Raw genomic sequence first — 25,099 nt, forward strand, 5'->3', positions numbered from 1 at the left:
TGTATTTTAGAGGTATGTGAATTAAATGCAAATCTTCTCAGTAAAATATTCAGTATAGCACCTTTTCATTGTAATTCAAATATTTAGACCAGCATTGCTAAAGATAATATTCTATTAGAGAGTTTAAAGAATGATAATTTTATTTACAAGCTTAAAATGATTATGATGATTATAATAATAGATGTTATATTGTACATGAAAGTGGTCTAGCTATAGAACATATACATACCTTACAATAATTTTCCTTTGTGGTTCGTATTATGTGGCCTGCTATGTTTTAATAATTTGTATGTACTATAGTTCTGTTGAATGAAGACATAATACCATCAAGGCAACAACAAAATAGCTGAATACCTAGGGGGCAAAACCTTAATTTGGGGGGTTTTGGTCGGGATGTTGTAGGTCGGTCGGTATAAACATGATCAGAGGATCTTCCTGCACAATTTCTAGGTGGACTACCCTGACAATATTTTTCTGGAAAAAAAATAGTCAATAATTAGAAGATAATTTTGTAACAGAACATCATTTTACCATGCATGTGGTATCAATGAAAGAAAATTAAATTATCTACAAGATGATACCACATTCATGATGATTGAATTTATTTTACATAATAATAATAATAATAAATAATAGGATAATTATATAGCACCAGTATCCGCCAAGCTCTGACGCTCATGGTGCTTTACGCATATTACCCTGGTCGTAGCCGAGCTGCCAAAGTAACTAGTGCTGAATAATATCAGGTACCCATTTACACCTGGTGGAGTTATTTCTCCATATTTCAATCACTTTTGAAACTGAAGAATTAAAAATATATAGAAAACCTTCCTAATATTAGTTGAATACGATCTGAAAATTACAGGTTCATTGATTTTTATGTAAAAAAATGTATAGCGTAGTAAAGTTCATTTTGGACAATATGCACAGACCAGTTCCTTGATGATACGTTTAACGTGCGTCGTCATTGCCGCATATCTGTCAGGTTTGCCCTTGCAACTGAAACGTGAATCATCTAATTGCATTCTATCCTTTTTCTTAATGATTGCAGGGACAGTGAACGGTTGGGCTGGGCGATGGGGGAGACACAAGTGGCAGGGGCAATCATAAATTCACCCAAAAATTAGTAATTCTGATTTGTAATTAATACAAATTGTGTAAGGTAATTGTAGAATCTTGGTTTTTGTATGACATGGTCAAATAAAACATAGAATCCTGTCTGGATCTACAAATATTTTAATGAAGTTCTATAAATGACTAATCCAGAAAAACAGAATATTCCGGATTATTTGTAAGGGTTGGCAGGTATGTAATATTAGTTGAATATGATCTGAAAATTACAGATGTTTTGCTTTTCATGTAAAAAAAGTTATAGCATAACAAAGTTCATTTTGGACAATATGCAGTTTAGTTCCCTGATAATACATTTAATATGAGTCATCATTGCCGCATACCGTATGTGTCAAGTTTGCAACTGAAACGTGAATGATTAATTGCATTCTTCCCTTTTTCTATGAATGACTAAACAGAGTTGTTAGCAACATCAGAGAGACAGGAAATCAAACATTACAAGTACATTTCAACTAATAGAATGATGAAGAAACTATCAGAAACTTCCTAACCAGCTTGAACCTTTTGGTATGAGGTAGGAATTTCAGTTGCAGGTTTGAGGATGTAGTAAGTTTTGCTAACTCAAATCAGAATATTTTTACTCATAGCAAACTTTTGGATTATTGATAAAATATTATCTAGCAGCTTATTACAGAATTTCCATATGTAATCATCTGGCATCACTATGGAGCAATCCGGAAGATTCTTCTCAAGGACTCTGTATTAAAACATTACCTGATGTAAATATAAGAGAAAGTGAACCAATAAATATATAGTTTCTGATACTAGTTCCACTTTAACACTTGTAGATTAGAATAAACCTTAATATAATGTAGCATAAATTTTGTTCCATCTTGTGTTTTGGATCACAACACTTAAATCGGATTTGCAACCTTTTGTGATGACTTTACATGTTTGTTACATCCAATGCTCCTGTTAATCCAATACTCCTGTTAATCCAATACTAATATACCTATTACCCCCATCTCAATGTTGTTTTATAATTGATATGGGTATAAGAGGGTGACATTGACCAAAGCAACCTCATACTAGATGAATTTCAGAATTCCTGGGTCTGTCTTTTAAGATCTTACAAGAATTACAAGAAAGAGTGAAAGTTTGCCTGCTAATGTAAAGTAACATTTCAAAGTTAGGTTTATATGAAATATAAATACAGTGCAACTATTATTCAAATGATACACCCCTCTATATTATAGGTTCCTACAGCAAGATGAGTAACCAGCCAAGAAAACGTGTGGCAGATAGTGCCATGTCCATGAAGCATGTGCCTGCTAAGAAGTCTTCCAAAGATATGAGCACTGACTACACAAAATGCATCATATGCCAACAAGAATCTGTGATAAGCCTATTCTTCATCCAGTTACGTGTGTAACAACATATATGAACAAATTTAAGGCTCTTCGCATTCTGGTCGGTCAAAGTTAAACCCTTATGATGTTGTAGATGAGCTGGAAGCTCCTCTTTTCCAGCTCCTGGTCTGTCCACATTCCTCGTAGAATCATCCGCGTAAGGTACCGAGACATTCTTGAGGAGCTTGGTGTCGATAAAGGAGATAAATACCGGGCGACCATCTTGAAACATACATTACATGAATACTATGGGTCACATATTTTGGTTCTCAATCAAACCAAAGGTTCAGGATTTATATGTGCTTCCACATTACCACTTGGTGACGCACTGAAAAAACTGAGGCGCCTAGAAGGAGATGATATCGAGGGAAAACACCATACACTCCTGCAAGCATCAAAGATTCTTAGAGCAGATTGTGAAGTGTAAGAAAGAGATGTGTGAGAAAAATTCAACTGAGATTTCATTCACATCTGCATACAATATGGTTCCAGACTCACTCACTCTTCAGATGGCCATGCAGACTGAGGACGTTCTGCTTATGTGGCGCCTCGGTAGAATGATCACAACTTCGCAACTGGTGGATGCTCCTAGAGTTTTAGAAGCAGGACTTCCGGGCTTTCCTCATTCCGTGCTGACCTCCATCCACATAGACAGGCTAGAATCATTGGCTATCTTCCTCTGATCCCATCTTCTCCAACTGACCCTACTGTACTAAAGGAAATGATGATTTGACTTGTCAGGACATCACATGCACGTGGTAACAAATACAAAATTATAACTGGAGATCAGGCTACATATGAGCTCGCTGTAGCCATCAGAGACAAGCATCGTAGTGAGTTCAGCAATGTGGTCTTACTGCTGGGTGGCTTTCATCAAGCTCACAACTACATGAAAGCAGTTTGCAGATCTTTAGGGCGGCAGGTGCAGAAGATTTTCTTGTTGCAGCTGGTCTGTGCCAGGAAGATGTTTGGTGATAAAGCCGACTACTACCAGGCCATACATGCCCTCAGAATCCTGAGCGAAACTATGTGGCGCCTCTACTAGGAAGCATTCTAGACATGATGGGCAGCAGACAGAGAAACAGATCACTGGCAGCCTGAGGTGGAATCTGTCTTGAAAATGCTCTATGAAAAAGACATCACTGCCACTGAAAAGTTGCAAATGCTTCAGAATTCCCATGAACAGTTATCAGCCCTTCAGGAACTCTTCCCAGAATCAATGGTTGATCAACCAACAGCAATCTTCTGGTCCACCTTCCTGATGTTCTGCATAGATTTAACTACTACCAGCGAGAAGCTGACTGGGTAGGACATGTCTGTGAATCATATTGAATGATACCTTACCTCAAAGCAGCAGGGCATTACAAATATGGGCAGCAGTCTCTGCCTCTCTATCTTGATGAGATGAAAAATCTTCCTAAAACAGCCCCTGATGTACATGAAGCACTTATGGCGGGTGCATTTGTTGCAAGGAGAGCAGACGGCAAGCACAATTGTGTTTCTCCTGACATGCTTCTTGAACAGACAAATGCAGATGCCAAGTAAGAAGAAAGTGGGCATGACGGAATTACACCTAACCCCGCCCCATGGATAAAATGGGTTTAAACAATTAAAACCCATCACATCTGTCTCTGCACAGTAAATATCGATGCTGCATCTTCTTTCACCCAGCCCTAACAATGAATCTGGTGTATGTCGAGTACAAGGGACACAGAGATGGTCATCAAGGTAATGGTAGCAGTCGAGACGAATCCATCCAGTGCAACTACAACATCCCTGATAAATGTGTCAACTGGGCAATGTGCTGATTGCACAGTTTAGGACAACTTGAGCAGTGTTAAACAAATAGGCGTGGAGGCACTGTCTCAATCACTGTCCAGTCTTCAGAAGAAGACAAGTATTATGAAGCTGAACACGTTCCACACAAAACAAGAAACAAAAGATATTATTTAAGGAAGTTTGGCAACTGAAGGGGGAAGGTTAACCCCCCCCCCCCTCTCCCACTACAATTTTGTATTATGTTGTGAGAAAATTTTGCAACATCCTCGTGTAAATCTTACTGGGAGGATGCAAAGTGACAGAATGACAAAAACAATACACATTTTAGTTTTTAACTTTTAAATTCCTGACCCAACTTAATTTTGTTTCTACAACTGTAATCACAGTGATTTTTCAAATTTTCAAGCGATTGATGTTCTGCGTCTTGACAAAGCGCCCCCTTAGGCTAGACTACGGCATTACAATGTGTTTTTTCACTCACCTTGGACTTGTTTCCTTCTTTAGCGAGAACTGCATAGAAGTCACTGTGCAAGGCAGCTTGAAATAGTGTAACATCCTCTAGAGAGGGCACAGAGCATATAATCTCCCCCATATCATGTGATATAATTGGTCCAAATTCTCCATTTACTCCAAGATCGATCTAAATCAAAAGCAAAAACAAAAACAAAACAAACAAAAAATTAAAATATGAGAAAGTCAGAGTCCATTGATAAAGTTTAAGACCACCTCAGATTTTGTTGATGCTTCTGTCACTCGGCCTGCATTAAGAAAGTCTCATTGAATGATTACAGAATGGTTACTTAATACAGTGGTCGATATCATCAGAGTAGTGCTACGAAACCTATATGATCCCAAATTTATTTGCAAAGGAAGGCCTGCTATAACATTTTATCTGCAATGCAGCATGGTAAAGGCCATTTTAAAGGGCCCTAAATTATTCCATCCATCAAAATTAAGGGTTACTCTGAAGTCTGAGCATCAAATGATCAAGAGGACTGGTTGCAGCAAAACTGAGGTGTAGGATGCCATTTCAAGCAGACAGTTTATTTTCCAACCAGAAAAGGGTTGGTAGTCCAATAAAACTAATTCAAATAGTTGACTGTTGATATTTATCATATGCCTATAGTGATGGGTATATGAAATGATACTGCTCAAGTATTATCATAATGTATGTTTCACATCAACCCCCCCCCCTCCCTTCCACTACAACAAAAATGGACAATCAATAATCATCATTGCCGGTAGTATACCCACTTAAAAATATCATTAGTGTAAATATTGTATTAAAGACATCTCCTTGAAGACTTGTGCAAATTTGTAATGCTTCCTTCTCATCTCTTTCTTTCTCTCTTAAATGTTGTTTTGTGTATAAATTATTTGAAACTTTATTAATTTGATTTTGTAAAGTGCTGGGTGCTTTGTCTATTTAATCAGCTATTACATTTCACCTTTGACCTACATACTCAGAAATCGAACTTAGGCTGTACATGTATTTTGATACCATGTACCTTCATATTAAATTTCAATAAATTTGTCTAACATTACTCAAGTTATCGAATGGAAACCAGATTTGCATATTTAATGAGCTATGACCTTTGACCTACATATTCTGAAATTGAACTTAGGCTGTGTTTTGATACCATGAACCTTCATATCAAATTTCATTAAAATCTGTCAAACAATACTAGAGTTATGGATCGGAAACCAGATTTTCATATTTAATGAGCTATGACCTTTGACCTACATACTCTGAAATTGAACTTAGGCTGTGTTTTAATACCATGAACGTTCTTATCAAATTTCATTAAAATCCGTCAACCAATACTAAAGTTATGGATCGGAAATCAGATACGCATATTTAATGAGCTATGACCTTTGACCTACATACTCGGAAATTGAACTTAGCCTGTATTTTGATATCATGTACCTTCATATCAAATTTCATTAAAATCTGTCAAACATTACTAAAGTTATCGATCGGAAACCAGATTGTATTTTTTCGCATATTTAATGAGCTATGATTTTGACCTTTGGCCTACATATTCCGAAATCAAACTTAGCCTGTATTTCGATATCATGTACCTTCATATCAAATTTCATTAAAATCTGTCAAACATTACTAAAGTTATCGTTTGGAAACCAGATGTGTAGTTTTTTGCATATTTAATGAGCTATGACCTTTGACCTTTGACCTACATACTCTGAAAACGAAAATAGCCTGTATTTTGATATCATGTACCTTCATATCAAATTTCATTAAAATCCGTCAAACATTACTGAAGTTATCAATCAGAAACCAAATTTGTTACGGATGCACGGACGGACGCACGGAAGGACGCAAGGCAGCGTTACTATAATAATCTACATCTGCACAGTTCAACTTAAGTTGATGCAGTTAAAAATGATTGAGCATCCCATTTGGCTTTTCATATATGAGTCATTTGTAAAGTCATGCGTAACTTTACGAACAGCTTTATGAAACACCCCCCTGGAGTACTGGTTAAACATGATCTGAAATGTTCATATCATGTGAATAATATTGTCAAGCGAGCAAGCACAAAACTATACATGCTCAGAATATTAAACAGATTCAAACTTCCAGCAAATGATCAAATTTGTCTACTGTTCTTACGTTCGGCCCATGGTAGAATACTGTGCCCCTGCTTGGCCCTCTGGGCTAACTGAAAACCAAAGTAATCAGATTGAAAGAATCCAAAAAATGAGCATGCTGCCTTGTGCTTGGACTGCACTACTGTACTTACCAACATGCTCTAAAAGAATTGGAATTGCCCACTCTCAATGAATGACGAGAGAAACTAGCATTGAGTCTGTTCAAAAGATTGACCAGCCCATCATCAAACTTTCACCACGGGCTTCCTCCATTGCAATCAACTTTACATTGTCGATCATTGCAAAATGGCCAAACCTAGTCCGAAGTCTTAAAACGGAGCGCTTCAAAATAAGTGCTCCTCCTCTACCTCATCAGGCTCTTGAATTTAAATTTAAAGTAAAGGGGGAGGGGGATCCATAAATAAATCTGTTGTGCATCATACTTAGGTAAAAGTACCCGCAAAATCCCTTTATCCTCGGTTTAATGCGTTTATCTTGTCATTGTTGTAAATTATTTAGTGTTAATTAGATTATAATACCATGTGTACAATTTTACATGCTATTCAAGCCCTGCAAAAGAATTTGATACAATTTATTGACCAATTTGATGGTTTGTAAATTGTGATTATGCAATATTTCTTAAACTTTTTTTAATACTCATACCATTGATTAGATTTATATTTTCTTTTGAGCTTATCATAAATACTTTGAACTATGAATTAAAGCAAATATCTGTAACCAAATTATTGATATATCTGCCGACAACCCACACGCAAGAGAGAGAGAGAGAGAGAGAGGGAGAGAGTGAGAGTGAGAGAGAGAGAGAGAGAGAGAAGGGGAAAGAGAGGGGGCAGAAGAAGACGGATAGAATGTGGGAATGATGGACATAATTTATTGATCAAAAGTGCAATTTACTTCTCTCCATGAATTATGTTTCATGACTTATACTTGTATTGTTTTTGTTTTTCTTAAATTATTTAATCTACAGTGTTCTATATACCATGAGTATCATCTGGCTTTTGGATATTCTTACCACTTTTAGTATTGTATTTTTATGTATTTTTAAAACATGCTTGTAAAATGTGAACAATTCAGCCATTGGCTGCTTATCATTTTTTGATCCATACCATGAACAAATAAATGAATAAATAAATATTAAATACCCATTCCTAAAAAAATGCATCTCTGTAGATGCCCATTGGGTTTGCAATTGAAGGGGAAGTCCACCCTGATATTAAGTTGGTTTTAATAAAATCAGGAAAAGGAGAGAAACAAATTATTGAGCAATATTCAATTTAAAATAGGAAACTTTTGAATTTTAAGTCAGTTTAATAATGTTTTTCTCATTTTCTGCTTCTATTCAAACCTACTTAATATCAGGGTGGACATCCCCTTTAAATTGTAATACTTATTAATGTACGTAAGATATCAAACTTACCACATCTTTATGTACACCTAGTCCAGTGAATACATAACCTGCTATGGTGTGTGCTGTCATGGATGGGTGTATTTTCAGAGATGACATTCCACCCCTCGCCAAGGCTGCAGTATCTAGGTCCTGACTCTCAAAGGATACATCAACCAAGAAATTCACCCCCTTGCTGTCTGGAGTGCCACCCTGTAACATGCATTTCATGACATGGTTTGCAATGGTCTTGTCCCGTGATACAGTGAAGTACAGGAGATACCTAAACTCTTCCTTTCTAGGCAGCACTACTTGCTCAATCAGTCTGTTGAATTCATTGTGATCTAATTCAAACAGGGAAGCAAGATGGACCCCAGCCATGTACTCCTGAAAGAGTTTGTGTGGAAAGAAGATAGTAGACTGCAGGTACATACTGCTCTTATCATATAAAGATGACAATTTTTTCTCCTGCGACAACACCCCTACTCTACAAGCTGTTTCAATGGAGTCTGAGCACTGTTCAAAATCACCTTCTTTGAAACTAAGGGTGTTTTCTTGTAGCCCGGTGAAAGCAACTTTGGCAACTGGTTCCATGAGCTTCTCAATTTGAGAGCGAAAGGTTTGGAAATCTTGGCTGTCTAAATCTGTGATCTCTTTCTGAGCATAATGCACCTTCAAGAATTCAAACATTTCATCAAATATTTGAGAAAAAGTTTGCAATGACTTCAACTTTTCTTGTTTTTCGTCACCAAGTTCTCTCCACATAAGACAGAGCATAGCTATGTAGATAGGATACGGGGCCATATTCTCAGATATGATGACATTGTCTTTGGTTAATTGGATAAGCTGATCTGCTTTGGCCCCATCATCTTGAAAGTACTTGTGAATGTACACCTCCACATTCTCCTTACTAAACCCTTCTACAAACATGAAAGTGTACAGTTTCCGTAGACTATTGTCCCATCTAATCTCTTCGACCTTCCATGGGCGACTTGTCACAAACACCGGGCAAGCAGCAAGCTCATCTGAACTAAGAATGTCTCTAAGTGCAATGCCACCTCTCTCTGAAGCACTTCCACTTGCCTCTGCACTGTGGACTCTTGGCTGCAAAGTGTCACTTGTTAGTTTTGATGACTTTGGCTGGTGACATTCTGACTTTGTACCAGCTTTCCTTTGCTGTACAACCTTGCCATCAAGCTCATCTAATCCATCAAACGCAATGAATACATCTTTTGGATTTGAACGGATGTACTCAGTGATCTGGCAGGCTGTTGCTGGGTTGTCCTTGGAGAGATACAACTTGACAATCTCACCGATCGTGTATTGTTTGGCTTCACGAAAAGGGATAACAAGTACCCACGAGAACTTTGGGAGAACAGGATTCTCAGTTATCCAGTCCCAGGCAATCTTAGAACAGAATGTTGTCTTTCCAGCCCCAGCCTCTCCCTGAATCATGATCCGCTTGGGAAACTCTCCATTGACTTTGTGATTAAAGAGATCCCTGTACGTAAGTGGTCGCTTGCCTTTACGATATTCCTCTTCCAGGACAAGGTTAACAAACATGTCGTCAAATTGCACAATGGAATCAGGGTCGAGAGGATCAGCTCTGATCTTACAGAAAGTTGTCCGGTATTTGGATTTCAAATCTTCTGCACATTTCTTGATCAGGTCAGGAGAAAGTGGTTGAGTCTGTGATCCTGACATCGTAGCAGGTGCACCTATAAATTTAAGAACAGAAGTGTGAAAACTTTTCTGTCAATCAAAATGTTTCATTTGAGGATAACATACACATGATACCTAGGGGTCAAAACCCCATTTTGGGGGGTTTTGAGACATGGCGTATTGTAAAAGGTCGTTTGGTCTCAACGTGTGCGGGGGACCTCCCTGCACAATTTCTAGGTGGACTACCTTTGCAATTTGCTACTGGAAAAAACGGCGGCTTTTGGAGAAAAAAAAATGGCGGCTTTTTTCAAAATGGCCGCCATGTATAACTAGTGTTGTACAATTTGGGGGATTACTTTTTAACAGTACCTTATTTCACCATGTGTAAGGTGTCATATGAAAGAAAATTAATTTTTCTACAAGATGATACCTCATTCAATAGGTTTGGGAATGATTTGCATTATAATTTTGAGCCAAAAATTTAAGTTTTTACAATTTTTTCAGAAATATGAATTGTGCCAAAATACATATTTCTCCATATTTAATTGATTATAGTGCTAACTGACTTGATACTTGCTGACAAACTGTTCAGAAACATGGTTGATATCATATGCAAATCGCAAGTCTATTGCTTTTATAACTAAAAAGTTATAGCGCTCTAAAGTTGACATTTTGATTTGAGCCAAAATGGCAAATTTGGTTGCTAAGGGCTGTCTTCTCCTTAGCAACGGTAACATAGTGATGTGAAAAACAGAATATATCGCGAGAAGAAGCTATTACTGAGCAGATGACTACTGTGATAGGAATTATGATGTCAGATGATGCATTTTCATCATATTTTAATGATATATATCGCTTAGTTCCCGTTGCTATGGTGATAATATGCTTAGCAACCAATATATAATGAGTTCTCAGAGTCAAATAAGGATATAGATCAGATAATACATAAAATTAGACCTGTTGCAAGTGGCAGACATAATTTTCCATCCTAAACATGTTCATAGTGCATGGTTTGGTTCAGAACTTTCAACCCCCCCCCCCCCCCCCCCCCCTACCCCCATCAAAAGTAATTTTGGGATGGGACAGTATGTTGTGTAGGACATGATGTGTGTTAAAAAATGATGCAGGATTTCTGTCAAGTGATATATAAAATGAGATCTGGATCCAGGTGATAGTCATGATTTTCAGTCTGAATCATGAAGATAATGGGTGGTAGGGTTCAGAATGTGCACCCTTCCCTTCATCTGTGACCCTCCCCCCTCGCCTAGAATAAAATTAGAGCAATTAGTGCGCAGCTATATTAATAAAGTAAGTGGCAAATGAAAAAGAGATAAAATAATCTTCACGCAGCATTTGCAATGTCTTGGTAGGCTATAATAGTTAATTTATCTGTCTGTGTCAGTGGGTTATACTTCTTGCCGCGCCACCCCCTCCATAGTTTTCATCTCAAAACTTTGGCATAATCCAATCGATACAAAGCTATTAGAAAAAACTGGACGCTTTAGTTCAAAACTTGTACTGCCGTTTCATTTTTTGGTAGATTGAAAGACATTGACGAAAGTCATCAGAACCTGCAATTCAAACGCCACTACCGTTCATGTCAATACCCCTCCCCGGCCCACCTCTTCATACTCTCAAAATGAATGAGAGAAACTGATGCAAAGCATCATTTATTTAAAAGTACACTTAATTTTATAATTTTATAAATAGATCATGAAGAATCAAATGATACAGGGAAAAGCTTGAAATTATTCACTCTTCTCTTTCCTTCTAAAATTCTAAATAAATCTAGATAAATAAATCATGAATCAAAATCTAATCTCCAGTTTTGTGACAGAAACTGATTATCAGGACATTACCAAATAATACGAGACTCAACAGGATTTACACTCTGAAACATTTCCATGTACATACTTAGTTTTGGTTTGCATAGCTTGCACCCCCCCCCCACCCCTTCTGTGTCGCAAGCCCATCCAACCTCCTCTAGTGCCAGGTACAATATAATTTTGAAAAATCAGTGTTAATCGTTTATGCCTAGATTGTTAAAGGCAAGTATATATGCCAACATTATATCCTTCTTGCTTCCCTCTTTTTCTAAGTTTGACAAAAGTCAAAATAACCTGAGAGTTGGATTCATAATACAGCAGGGTCTAAAAGATTTAAGAGGTTTGTAATAATCAGGGGCTTATAAGGGGAAAGGGGCCAATGTGCAAGTTATACACACAAACAAAGTTTTTTAAAAATCAAATGAGGAAATAGTGAGGAGGCTTAGCAGAGAAAGCATTTACCGGTAGTTTCAACTAATTTGGCGAGGTTACAATTTGGTAGGTAATGATGTAACATAACATACATCCTTTATGAATAACTTAAAGTCTTTGAGCATTCCTTCTGATTTGTTGAAACTGAACCCTTATGAGCATAATGATGCCGCATTCAGGCGGCTTTTGGATGAGCTGGAAGCTCCTTTCATTTTTTACCTGATATGTATCACTCCGTGACCAAGAAAATTGTTAAATGACTTAATGTAGATATGACAGCTTAATACCGGACAACTATACACTAAAACGGGAGTTCCAGAGTATATCAGTCCTAGATCAGAGACGTGGTTCAAAACTTATATGTGATTATGCACAGATCACACCCACACCACCAATGATGGCTAGAGCGCCTAATGGAGGAGATAATATCGAACTCCTCACACTCTTATAAGAACCAAAGATTTGTGCGAACACATTGTGAAAAATCGAAGATGGAAATCAATGAAAAAATTTCAACTGAGATTTCCCTCACACAACTGCCCCGATACAACAATGGCCCGATACCACAATAAAGTGGCGCCTAGAGCAATCAATGTAACTGCGCCCAAACCCCATTGCCCAAACTTATCTACATGTACGTAACTGCACAAGCAAGTGAGTAAGGCGACAGGCTTAGGAATTTTGCAAGGGAGCAAAGTGATCAAAGTGGTTTTCTATTCATTTCTACTTAAATGATGAACAAAATTAACGAACACTTCGGTCGAGGAATATAGCAAGGTAACCCAAGATGATTTTCTTTTGAGAAAGTTGAATCCCATTGTAAACATTCAGTTATTTAGGGTGCAATATCTCACAAGAGGCTGGTGAAACTTATAAAAGGGGGCAAAGCAATGGGAAGTACTTTTTGGTGTCAAATTTGGAACCATTCAAAAAATGCTAATTATAAACTAGGCCCTATATCTATATTTGTATGCAAAATTATGAGACCTGTGCAACTTTCTAATGTGAGCTGAGACCGAGCTTTAACAAAAAATTATATTTCTAAGGCATTTAGCCTCTCATACTGGGGTGCATGTATTCAATGGGATCAAAAGTTTTCTTCTTTTCTCCCTTTCTGTTTTCTCTCTTTTACGTTTTTGTGTGCCCCCTTTCTGTACTCTCTTCAAATGCATGTACCCCTTACCCCCATAGAGATGCCATTGCATTCCAAATAGATATAAATATGTAGGTTTGTGATTGGTTGGAGGGCTTTCGGTCAAATTGGATTAATTATAACTCTTAAAGGTATAGTTGAGTATTGGTAATTTCCAAAGTGCCCCTCCAAAACAAATTTGGTTTATTTCAGTACCATATGAAAGATCATCGAAAAAAACATGGGAGATGATAATAATTCCAAATCAAATGCTCTAATTGTTGTGCAATTTGCTTTCAAAACATTATATAAAAGTGTTTGACGTCCGGACATCACTTTTGACTTTCGACGGTTTATTTTTTGAATTTACGTGTTTAGCTCCCTCTATGTCATTTAACAACCAGCGTATTTACAACGAGTGTTTCAGTTCGTTGGTACGTACAGTACTACAGGTAGCTAGCAGGCGGGTATCCGACCGCGCGCTAGTAATACAGTACAGCTGATCAATTCCAATACGCGTAAAGTATAACACACACAGCTCATATCAGATTATCACCGGCGCCGGCCCGGTCGAACGCTAGACAGCTACAGACAAGCTTTGATTGAAATACGATAACGAGATCGAGATTGGAAAAGGAGCTCGAGGTCACGGACGATGGCCGACTCGGACTCAGCTAGTGCTAAGCCTAAGGACAAGGCTAAGGCTACGCTAAATCGGAATAAGACTAAGTAAGACGGTAAGAGGAAGGAGAGAAACAAGCAATGGCAGCTCGACCATCCGGCCCAGAGGAGGCGCGGGAGTGGCTGTGAACAAGGCCAGGGTACGGCGGAGAAACTTCACGAGCTGCAGGCGGCCTTCTCGTTGCCGAGTCTAGAGGATGCAATAGACATGCCAGCTCACTGAGAGGTAAGTTGAAATGATATACGCCCCACTGCATTGGGTAGGCCTACCGTTTTAATTTGATCTAGTCTAGAGACTAGATGCATGGAATCGGCAAATTTAAGAAATTACGTTTTGTTATCTCTTGCCTTGGATTTTTAATTCAGATTTCATGAATCATATGATATTGAATAGTCTAGCCTAGGTCTACAGTAGACCGAAAGCTTCAGTCTCTATATCGTCGGTTGTTCCACTGAGACTACGTCTGGCTCCACTAGACCTCTGGATGAATTTGGTTCAAATGAAAATATTGGAAGCATAGATCTATGCGATCCTACAATATTCAGTGAACGTTGTCGCGTTGAAATCGAGTCTAAAGTGATGAAATTGTAAATAATAATCTCTTTATGGGGTATACTATAACTCTCTCTCAAGGTCAATATATTAATTCAGCTATACAACAAGCTACAATTGACCGATTGGCTATTACCTTTTTGAAATTATATATCACAACTACATATTCCGGGATTTTTATGGTAGCAGCTACCGTTGTACGACCGTAGGCGCTATTTTAAATTTATCAAAATTTACCGGGAGCACCGGTAAATTTTTATATTCAATTTTTTTCGAAAGCAGAAGTGTTTTAGGAGCTAAATTTTCTAGTGCTTATAATACTTCCACAGGGGCATCCAAATATATCAAAATTGTAAAGAATCACTATCCACCCAATTTTCAAAATTTCCCAAAACTTTGTAATAGACCCTACCTTTAATGTCCCTCGTTACAACTGCAGTTTTCTTTGTAATGATGACGTGCAGGGCTAGTCAACCGGGTAAACATCCTGCTCTTTTTAAAAGTCGACAAGGTTATACTATAGCTTGCTTGAGATGTGACTGTCTCATCTATATTTATCTCTACCAAAGAGTGTCTCAACTTCACATACATGACAGAGAACCAATGCATCAGTTATTAGTCATGCAAATTCCAAATCTGGCTAGCTGTGATAATTATTAGAGAATGCCATCTTCAAAATAATTTCTTTTGGTGATTTAAAATCTGAATGTTTTTTACTTTGTGAATGACTTTCGTTTCTTCACTTTTTACAGATATGAAGAACAGACAACACAATCCATCCCCAGCGAAGAAATTCCAAGCAGCAGTAGGGGAATTAGCAGGTGAATAGTACAAGTCACCTTTGACCGCAAATTCATGGAGAACTTGGCCTACTCTGCTGATTTGCTCGCTTCAGGTAGGATTCTGTATACATGTACGAAAGGCTCTGTAAATTGAGAGGAATTTAATGAGAATGCGTTCATTACGTACATGTTTGCAAGATTGAGCTCTTTTTCGGTTATGACCTATAAAATTGGGACATATCAGCAGGTCAAGATAATTGCTCATGTGTATGACATGGGATTTTCAATATTGATTTTGTGGTATGAAAATAATGAAATGCCCTATCATTTATATCAGTTTTTATTTTGTTTTCATAATTCCTTAGGCACACCAGCATGCTCGAGTGTTTCCACAACCATATACTGATGTATGCTTCCAAGCGGTATTCCTTTGAGTAAGTATTTTTAGTATCATTTTGTATGTTTGAAGTAAGATTGTGGAAAAGTTGAAACATATCATTACAGTACGGTTACAGTTACAATATCATATTTTGAAGCAAATAGCAAAGTTAATGAGAAATTATGAATGACATCTATATAAATGCTGAAATCACTTTTGGATGCATGCAGAGTCTTGAAACAGCAGACTTTGTATCGTACTTGTGTCGGTACCTGATGTTAAGTCAAGTTGGAGTGGTTGTAGCAGGGAAATGTAACTACCTTTAATTAAGAGTCAATAATTTACAACACAAATCCAGAACTGAAGTGAATGGCTCGTATTCACAAAGGAGGTTTGTACAAACCATGGTTTGGCCAAGGTTTACATCTATGGAATGCCATTTGTAAACTGATGGAGTCCGAGAAGGAATGTAAACTCCATACTTGTTAACAATGTTAATTTACAATTTACGGTATGCGAGCAGCATTCCATAGATGTAAACCATCGTCAAACCATGGTTTGTACAAACCTCCTACAAACCTCCTTTGTGACTACGGGCCAATGAGTCTGAGATTTGTCTAAAGCATTTACTATTCATTCATCATGGTAGTGGTAATACCAATTGTTTGTCTTATCCATCCAGCTACCCAGCAAACCGGGCAAGGAATTTGCTTGCGGTCATCGACTACATGGCACACAAGGACAGGCCCGACCAGATTGATGAACAAGGCAATACAAAGTGAGTGGAAATTAGAAAGAAAGAAAAAAAGGTTTTCTTTTCTTTCTTGTTTTTCCTATTTTTATTTGTACATTTTTTTTTAGATGGACAAGGCAATCCAAAGTGGGTGGAGTAAAAAAAAAAAACATGATTTTTTGTTTTCCCTGTGTAGTTGGACAGGGCAATCCGAATTGGCAGTTCTTTCCCATGAAATTTATCAATTTTGGGGAAATTATTAAATATCTAATTGTCCTTCCTGGGAACGCCCCTTTTAAATCGCCAAACTATGACGTCATCTAAAGAAGTTGTCCCTGTACACGACGCACATCTAAATTATGTAGATGACGGACTGTAAGCTGATGGTTTGTCAATCATGCTGCTGATTTTGGACCCTAAATGCGGACTTGGATTCAGTGTAATAATATACTTGGTGTGTAATGCAAGGTTCTGAAGTCATCAAAATCATCATAAATTTGGCAGAGTTTTGGTAAAGTAACAATCACTTACACAGAAAGATGTATATGGGACAACACACATGGTGTCGGCCTGTCGGGGCTAGTACTGCCCTGATTTCCTTATCTTTCTATGCTCATTACTCAGCCAGTATACATTTTCTTCCAAAATTGTTTGGCACATGACATTTATTTGTAATCTTGAACATTCAGTGTAAGTTTCGTTAGATTCTGTGAGAATTCATTTTCTTTTTTTTACCAGAACTCAAGTTTATCTTTAAGAGATATGAATCATTTCCAATTGACAAGAATGAGTGTGCATATAATGCAACTTGTTACATTTTGCATGTTCTTTTATTTTATGATACAGATATGTTGCAGTATGGTCAAAGCGTGCCAACAACTATGTGGCCCGGAAGGAGAAGGTCCCCAAGACCTACCCCTACATGTATGTACAAGGACTCATCGGTGCGATACTGGAACGCAGAGAACAGGACCAAGGACCACTGTTCTCGAAGGCTGTTCTGCTCCCTGATGACCCTAGACACACAAGGCCCCGGCTTGCACCATTTCCTCCACCACAAGTTGATGTGATCCTAGCCAGGAGACTAGGCCGATTAGAGAAATCCATGTAATCCTCTGTAGTGAACATTTGGGATTGTCTGACTTGAGAACTGCTTTTTTTCGAGCAGAGACTAAGGGATCCAAATGGCGTCCTTCCGTCCATCCTCCGTGACTGTACACAAATTTGAATGAAGTCTAATGTGAAATCTTACCTGCAAAAATCAATTAGGGTTGCTAACTTTCCAACCCTGCATCTGTTTGTAACCATACTTGATTGGTAGATGCCCTTTATTGGCCTCCATGATATTCTGGAGTTGAAGGTCACATAAGTAGGTCAAAGGTCAAATGAGGTTCATTGTTGCATGATTGCATGCAAGACTCTTAATCGCCTCGATTTAATTTGTCCATGTGGCATGTTTTTAGGCTATCTTGAGGATTGGTTGGAACTTAACATTTTGGACTCATTTGGTTGCTAATGATTTTGTGGTCCGGAGGTGAAAGATTGCATGGCTTAGCATTACGAGCATGTATTCTTGATATGTCAGAGACCCTTTGACAAAATACCACCAAACTTGATACTAGAGTGTCCCTGGGGATCATGGGGATGTGGTTATCTGGAGAAAAAAAATCACATAACACATGATATACATGTACCAGAAATAAATTGTTATTGTTGCTAGATTAGCCACCATGCTTGGCACTTGTATATTGTATTACAATAAGAGGTTGGCAAGTTTACAAATGGAAGAAATGTAGGAATATAAAAGACAAATTGTGACATCAGTGTATAAAAGCTCTATGTGATTTATACAATTCATAATTTGTGATAAAATCAGTGCTTGCTCATGTGGAAATGGTGGATATTTCAATTTGTATCTATTTGGCAACCTATATTCCTTGAAGAAGTTACGGTAGTAATTATAAAATTTACAGCCAAGAGGTCAAACCATGAGTCAACAATGTGTTTGGTTTTAGTGACTGTGCATGTAACTGAGGTGACAGTCGATCATGAAAAAGACTATACTTCGGAACCTGTTGAAAATCAACATGGACAGAAGAAAGATTTGTAGAATATCTTATTGTAAATAGTCTTCATTTTTTGTTTAATGCAATCAATGTGACTAAAATAATGCAAGCGAAAAAGAGAAATGATCACAAGACAGCAAAACAGTTGGTTTCATGCATCATTTGAATCAATGAACGTGAATCAGCTCAACGCCAAAGTATTGCGGTTCAAGGTTATACCATCAAGAGATATGCTGCCTGTAACTACTTTGTAGTTTGAAAGGGTGTATAAAGGAATAAGGATACAGTTGGGCAGGCGAGTCTTTCTGTTGGTCTATTGTAAAAAACTGGGTCAAATTTTTTCCAATTTTTTTGCAAATTGTAATAAAACTTGGTATACCGATTGACCCGAGGGTGTGCAAGACACATTTGTTGTGTCTGTCTGTTAAGGTACCTCCATGGTAACCAAGCTTTGCACAAAGAATACAATTTTGTTTTAATAATCTTGTGGAGCATATTCTTTCCAAGTTTTAGCAATTTTATAGTTTTGGTATCTTTGATGAGGCATTATAATAACAGTATAAAACTCAATGCATGTGCAGTGTGTAAAATAAGTATGTGAGCAAACTATTGGAAGTAGTTTGATCGATTCATATGAAACTCAGTACACACAACGCAGAATTGTCTTTTGTGTGCGTATAGGACATTACCAGTTTTGAAATGTCTGTGCTATTTTTTTTGAAAAACCTTATGTTGGATGTTAATCACTTGAGGTGATATTCATAGTCGAGCATTAGGGAAGATGAAAGACATATATGTACCTAACTATACTTAATTTTGTGCTGAAACTGATATGATTCAGGATTTGAGATCGATATGGAGTATGTATACATGTATACTCGTACACATTAAGGAAAAGAATCACTCAGACAATTTTTAAAGCATTTATATATAAAGTAAGACGTGAAACTTAAAAGATAAAACCAGTTATGGTCATGCGACTGCATTGTGAAAGGATTGTTGTGGAATCGATCAGAAAAGGTTGATCATCTAGCATATAAGTCTTGGTGTGTACTGCAAGGTTCTAAAATCATCGAAATGATAAAAAAATTGGCCCAGTCTTGGTAAAGTTACAAGCACTGTACACAGAAAGATGTATATGGGACTACACACAAGTGCGCGACACATGCGTTATATCTATCAAGTCCAAATAGATATAATAATTTACCAAATATATCAATTAGTAGGCAGTTTCTCGGCAAAATTTGTATGATCACGTACTAGTCAAAACATTGTGTGCGGGCAAGCACTGAATCAAATGACCGGGGTAATAGTATATTTGTCAAGCGCGTAGAAACATTACTGTTATAGATACTTTTCTTTGGTAAACTTATCTACACATTGCCTATAGAGTATGTCAAGTTTTTATGAAAGACACAAGATAAGATGTATATAAATAAGCAGTAACTAATAAGTAACAAGACGTGGTGGTATACAAATAAAGTATATTGCTCCTTCTTAATGACGACGGTTAAAGTTGTCATAGCGATAGATGCTAAATAAAAATGTGCCTTTGTTGATACACATGATCTGTTTGTATGCAATGGTTGAAATCAACATCACGTTTAAATATTGCCTTCAGTACAGCAATTATAATTTGTATTCATCTCAATAATGTTGTGTAAATTTAACTGTTAGTTATGGCCGAATAAAGCTTTCAATGTACACCATAAAAATATGTTATGTATCTTCATTTTAGCATTACTATAATTATATTAAAATCTTATGTCTTTACACATTTACAAGTTATCACGTACTGACGTAGGTCATGCAATACACAGGCACTGTAGAACACAACTTATTTACAAGAAGTGACAATCACTTTTTTTTTTTAAACTTTACAATTGCATGCAGTACCAAAATAAGAATACTGAAAAACACTGCATTATGGACAAGTATGAATCAAGTAAGATGTTAAATTAATTCACTACTGTTATTCATTATAGTATACTGATACAACAATTTTTAATATTTTTTTTAATTTATTTCTTTTTATTTCTCCACTTTCCCTTTAGCCATGTACCTTCATGTTGTTATATATGTTAAAGGTGTCGCTCTGGACCTATAACATATGATAAGACAAAAAATCCACCAGTTATTTCTGATTTCTATCAAATTTTTAGATTTTGTGTTGTTGTTGTTGTTTGGTATTATCGGCGTTTCATTCTTTTTTAGAATATTTACGCCTTTCACTTTATTTCTTTTTTTTTCTTCTATTTTTGGTACTATTTGTCAATTCATATTCATCTCTTTTTTTTGGATAATATAATCTCAGATCTACTGGTCCATGAAAACCCCTCACCGCAATTGGCACCTTCCTGCCAGACCGGCGCGGTACATTGCGCAATCTTCTCGGCCATCATTGGCCTAGGCAACTCTGGTGCCGGTGAGAGGATTCTGGGGTAGATCTTTTGAGTCTCTTGTTTGGGGTTTACCGTCCTCAATCCGTCTTTACTCTTTCTTACCTTTTCTCTTCTAGTATTTTTCCATTTTGTAAAACCTTATTTTTCTATCAAAGTGGGTATCAACATCTTAGGGCATTTGGTTGTCGTGCGATATGTGCCAAAAAAAAAATGTGGATTTAGTAATTCCTTTTTGAATGAAACATGGATTTAGCTTCTTTTGGAATTGAATGGATTTAGCTCCTTTTGGAATGAAACTGTAATAATGTTGTTTACTTTCTTTTCGAAAGGTTATATTTATGTGTGATTTCACTATTATTATTTAAAAGGAAAGGTTTGCTGCTAAATTTGAATAAAATTTCAGTGACTTTATTGAGAAAATATGATTTATTTTTTATTTTTTAGGTACAATAACATGTTTCATTCCAAAAGGAGCTAAATCCACGAAAATAAAAAATCAAAAAAATTAGTAAACATCAGAAAAGCCGAAGGGAAGATTTTTTCTTATCATTATTGGCAGATAATCAGGTCCATGCAGGGTGACACCTTTAACATATATAACAACATGAAGGTATACATGGCTAAAGGGAAAGTGGAGAAATAAAAAAGGCAATTTACTCAGAAGTACCCAAAGTGGATTTGGCTCCTTTTGGAATGAAACTCTTCACATATTATAAAAGGAAGACAAGTAATATAAAAGGAAAAACGAAGGCCCACGTCATTTACATAGAAGGTAGGTGGACAGATAACCTCGATGTTTTTAATCTAATTTCATCTGGGAGATCATTCCACAGCAGTGGCGTAGACAGGTTCGTACACCTGGGGGGGATGACTCAGGGGCGGATCTAGCTTTTTGCTAAGGGGGGGGGGGTTGACCAAAATAATGACGATGCGGAGCATCGTCCACGAGCCGCGAAGCGGCGAGCCGATTTTTTTCGGGGTGTTTATTTGAACCCCGTAAGTGATGTTTTCCTGGCATCTATTAACACAATGGAGACCATAAAAAGCAGTGCATGATAACGTCTTTTTAAATCAAGTAACAGTTAAATACAAAGTTATATCCAGAGTTATCATGTGTTTGGTTAAGTTACCAGATGAGTTGAATATCTTCTCACAATATTTGCACTTGAAAGGGTTTCTCTCCAGCGTGCGTTCTTTTTTCTTTCTTTTTTTCTTTCTTTTTTCTTTTTTTTTTTTCCTTTTTTTTTTTTTTTTTGGGCCGCCCAAGGGGGGGGGGTTAACCCCCCTAAACCCCCCCCCCCCCCGTAGATCCGCGCCTGTTTAATCTTCTGGTTTTCTTGTGGTTTCCAAACCACAAGATAACCACAAAATACTTGTAAGATTTTCTTTTTTTTACCGGCTGAATTGGCTTTCACCGTGTGAATGCGGCTAATAACAATAAACACAATTACAATAATGATGAGGATTATTATTATCATCATCATAATTATTATTATTATTAATATTATAATTGTTATCATTATTATTATTACTATTATTATCATCATTATGACTTATTAAGTAAGCAAATATCATTCCCCAAAACCTGGGGGGGATGATTGTACATGCCATCCCCCCCACCTTGTGAGGTGGGGGGATGCATCCCCCTCATCCCCCCCGTTGTCTACGCCCCTGTTCCACAGCTTTGTTCCTACAAACGAAATACAAAATTGCCCTTGCGTTGTCTCACATATTGGTTGATAGAGTAAGCCACTTTCTTTACACTGTAGAAGTAATCAACTGGGTCATACGACGTACAATACATACACATACACTACTAGGTCGAGCGTACTCGCACTACATACACATACAGTATTCGCATATCGCGCTCAAAAACAATAGCGCTACCAGTACCACAGACCATGCAATTATGTGCAGGCCTCGCATACCATAATGTGTACAATATAAATCAGTCAGCGCGCTATAGACATGGTTCGGATATTACTTGCACGCGCGCCCATATCCGATCGTCGTCTTGGCGAAAATTCACGGTGTGCTGCCGCTTGACCGAGAGGTGGCGCTATACAATTACACTGAACACGCCTCGAAAGTAAAATTTTTGATAAATAAAATCATTTGCAGTCGAACAGGTTTTTTGCATATAAATTCACTCTAATGTAATATTTCGGATTTATATCTTCAATGATGCATTCTTAGACATTTATTGTATGTTTTTTATGTGTAGATCATAGTTTCGTTCGCTAATGTGAGTATTGACCAACACTCAACTATTCCTTTAATGAAGACAGTGTACTGGACTCGTGTATTTTCACTGATGACGTTCATTGGTTTCTTGCAGAAGTCAATATTTGTAAAATTTGGGTCAAAGTCTATAAGGAGAAAGGAGGGATTCCGAGACACACATAATGAGTTGGGCATTGGCATTTATCTTCCCTTGGCCTTTAAAAGATTTAAATAATTAGACAAGACTCCTTTTCCCTATCATAATGTAATTCCAAATTGTAAACATTTAGAAAGTACACCTAGTTATGGTAAAAATGTCATTTTGTTATGAAAAATACACCAGATTATATGTATTCCAGCACCTAGTCGCATACTGGGATATGTCGTTATTCTAGCTTCTTGCTGCCTGGATAAGAGGTGACGATTGCCCAATATATGGATAGGTTCAAAATGGGCAGGGGAGCTGCATCCCCTCCCCCACCCCAACTCATCATTTTATTTGATTCCAACCTCCAAGGATCTATTTTTTTAGAGAATGATGCCAGTCTATCCATGTTTCTAACTATCTTACGCTTATTAGCAGGTTAATGAATTTATTGTACAAAATAAATTATTGGGGTCAAATTTTCGAATCGGGGGGGGGGGGGGGGGGGGGGTGAGAGAAGACATTGACAAACTTTCCCATTAGATTTCAAATGCATTGAGAGGTAACCCGACACATGCTCCGCCGACGATTGCTCCGCCAACATTTACTCCGCAAAACGCGACAATTGCTCCGCGACATTTGCTCCGCGACATTTGCTCCGCCGACAATTGCTCCGCCGACATTTGCTCCGCCGACATTTGCTCCGCCGACAATTGCTCCGCCGACAATTGCTCCTCCGACAATTGCTCCGCCGACATTTGCTCCGCCAACAATTGCTCCGCCGACAATTGCTCCGCAAAACGCGACAATTGCTCCGGTGACAAATGCTCCTCGAACGATAGTTGCTCCGCCGACAGTTGCTCCGTCTGAAGCGACACTTGCTCCGGTGATATTTGCTCCTCCGACAATTGCTCCGCCGACATTTGCTCCGCGACATTTGCTCCGCCGACAATTGCTCCGCCGACATTTGCTCCGCTCAAAAGTGCCCCGTAAAATACAAAGGCTACTACGACAATAATTGTTGTTCCTCCCCAAAAGTACCCCGTAAAAGACAATGCTCCGCCGACAATAAAATTGCTCTCTGATCCAAAAGTGTGGCCTAGTGGAAGACATGAATGCTGCTCTGACAATTAGTGCAATAAATGCTCAGCCTTTTTTTGCTTTTCCCCATAATGTTTGATTTATAAAAAAAATCAAGTTGAAGCTCCTTATGCAAGTTCTCCGGCGAAAGATAATTGCTCCGCTAAAAATCTGTTTCATGTATTACTCATTAGCTGATCCAAAGCTCAAGGCTATCTTTCTCTCTCTCTCTCTCTTGCTCATCCTTTTCCTTATCACACCCTTTTCTAGTCTTCTTAGCTCTTTTCTTGTCTTCTTAGCTCTTTTCTTTCCTCTCATGCTATTAGTCTTCTTTCATTTTCATCACTTCTTCTCTTCTCCCCCTCTCGAGTTCTATTTCTCTCGTGAAATTGTAACGTAATGTAGTACATGAAGTACATTCTTGTTTAGAATAGTATTATTAATAATATCCAGTCCGTTTTCTATAGGTTTCTTTCCTTCAGTTAAGTGCTTTACTAAATATATATATATATTAGTGTGTAGAACACCCCGTCTCATTCGAGTACTTTGTTTTCACTGACTTTAAGAGACTCACGGAACCACCGGAAGAAGAGCAATTGGCTTATCATGAAGAACTAACATCAAACTGCAACAAAATGATTTGTATAAATGGGAATAAGCAGAAAGGCTGCCATCTAATTTTCCTGTCTGAATGAGTTATCTCTTTTACGTATAAGTGCCCTTCAAAGC

The 25,099-nt window shown here is 37.6% G+C and overlaps 2 protein-coding genes across 2 annotated transcripts in view; one reads left to right on the plus strand and one right to left on the minus strand.

Annotated features, from left to right (window-relative positions):
• Positions 1-25,099, minus strand: part of LOC100887979 — a 53,514-nt gene that overhangs the window by 13,992 nt on the left and 14,423 nt on the right. Inside the window, exons 4-5 of the mRNA XM_030978012.1 lie at positions 8,308-9,992; positions 4,741-4,899 (exon numbers count right to left, since the gene is read on the minus strand). Coding sequence (XP_030833872.1) covers positions 4,741-4,899; positions 8,308-9,992 — 1,844 coding nt within the window. The remainder of the gene's footprint in view (positions 1-4,740; positions 4,900-8,307; positions 9,993-25,099) is intronic.
• On the plus strand, positions 13,878-19,343 carry LOC105437939. Its single transcript, XM_011665139.2, has 5 exons — positions 13,878-14,233; positions 15,313-15,455; positions 15,708-15,776; positions 16,404-16,499; positions 17,301-19,343. Exons 3-5 carry the CDS (start codon positions 15,718-15,720, stop codon positions 17,563-17,565), a joined length of 420 nt encoding a protein of 139 aa, XP_011663441.1. The 5' UTR covers positions 13,878-14,233; positions 15,313-15,455; positions 15,708-15,717; the 3' UTR covers positions 17,566-19,343.

Source organism: Strongylocentrotus purpuratus, unplaced genomic scaffold (genome assembly GCF_000002235.5).
Source record: "Strongylocentrotus purpuratus isolate Spur 01 unplaced genomic scaffold, Spur_5.0 spur5_scaffold_1, whole genome shotgun sequence".
NCBI classification, from domain to species: Eukaryota; Metazoa; Echinodermata; class Echinoidea; order Camarodonta; family Strongylocentrotidae; genus Strongylocentrotus; species Strongylocentrotus purpuratus.

Coding starts and splice junctions, on each gene's coding strand:
- LOC105437939 (XM_011665139.2), top strand. CDS start 15,718: ATGCTCGAGTGTTTCCACAACCATATACTGATGTATGCTTCCAAGCGG. Junction 15,777..16,403: donor TCCAAGCGGTATTCCTTTGA/GTAAGTATTTTT, acceptor TTATCCATCCAG/CTACCCAGCAAACCGGGCAA. Junction 16,500..17,300: donor GATGAACAAGGCAATACAAA/GTGAGTGGAAAT, acceptor TTTATGATACAG/ATATGTTGCAGTATGGTCAA.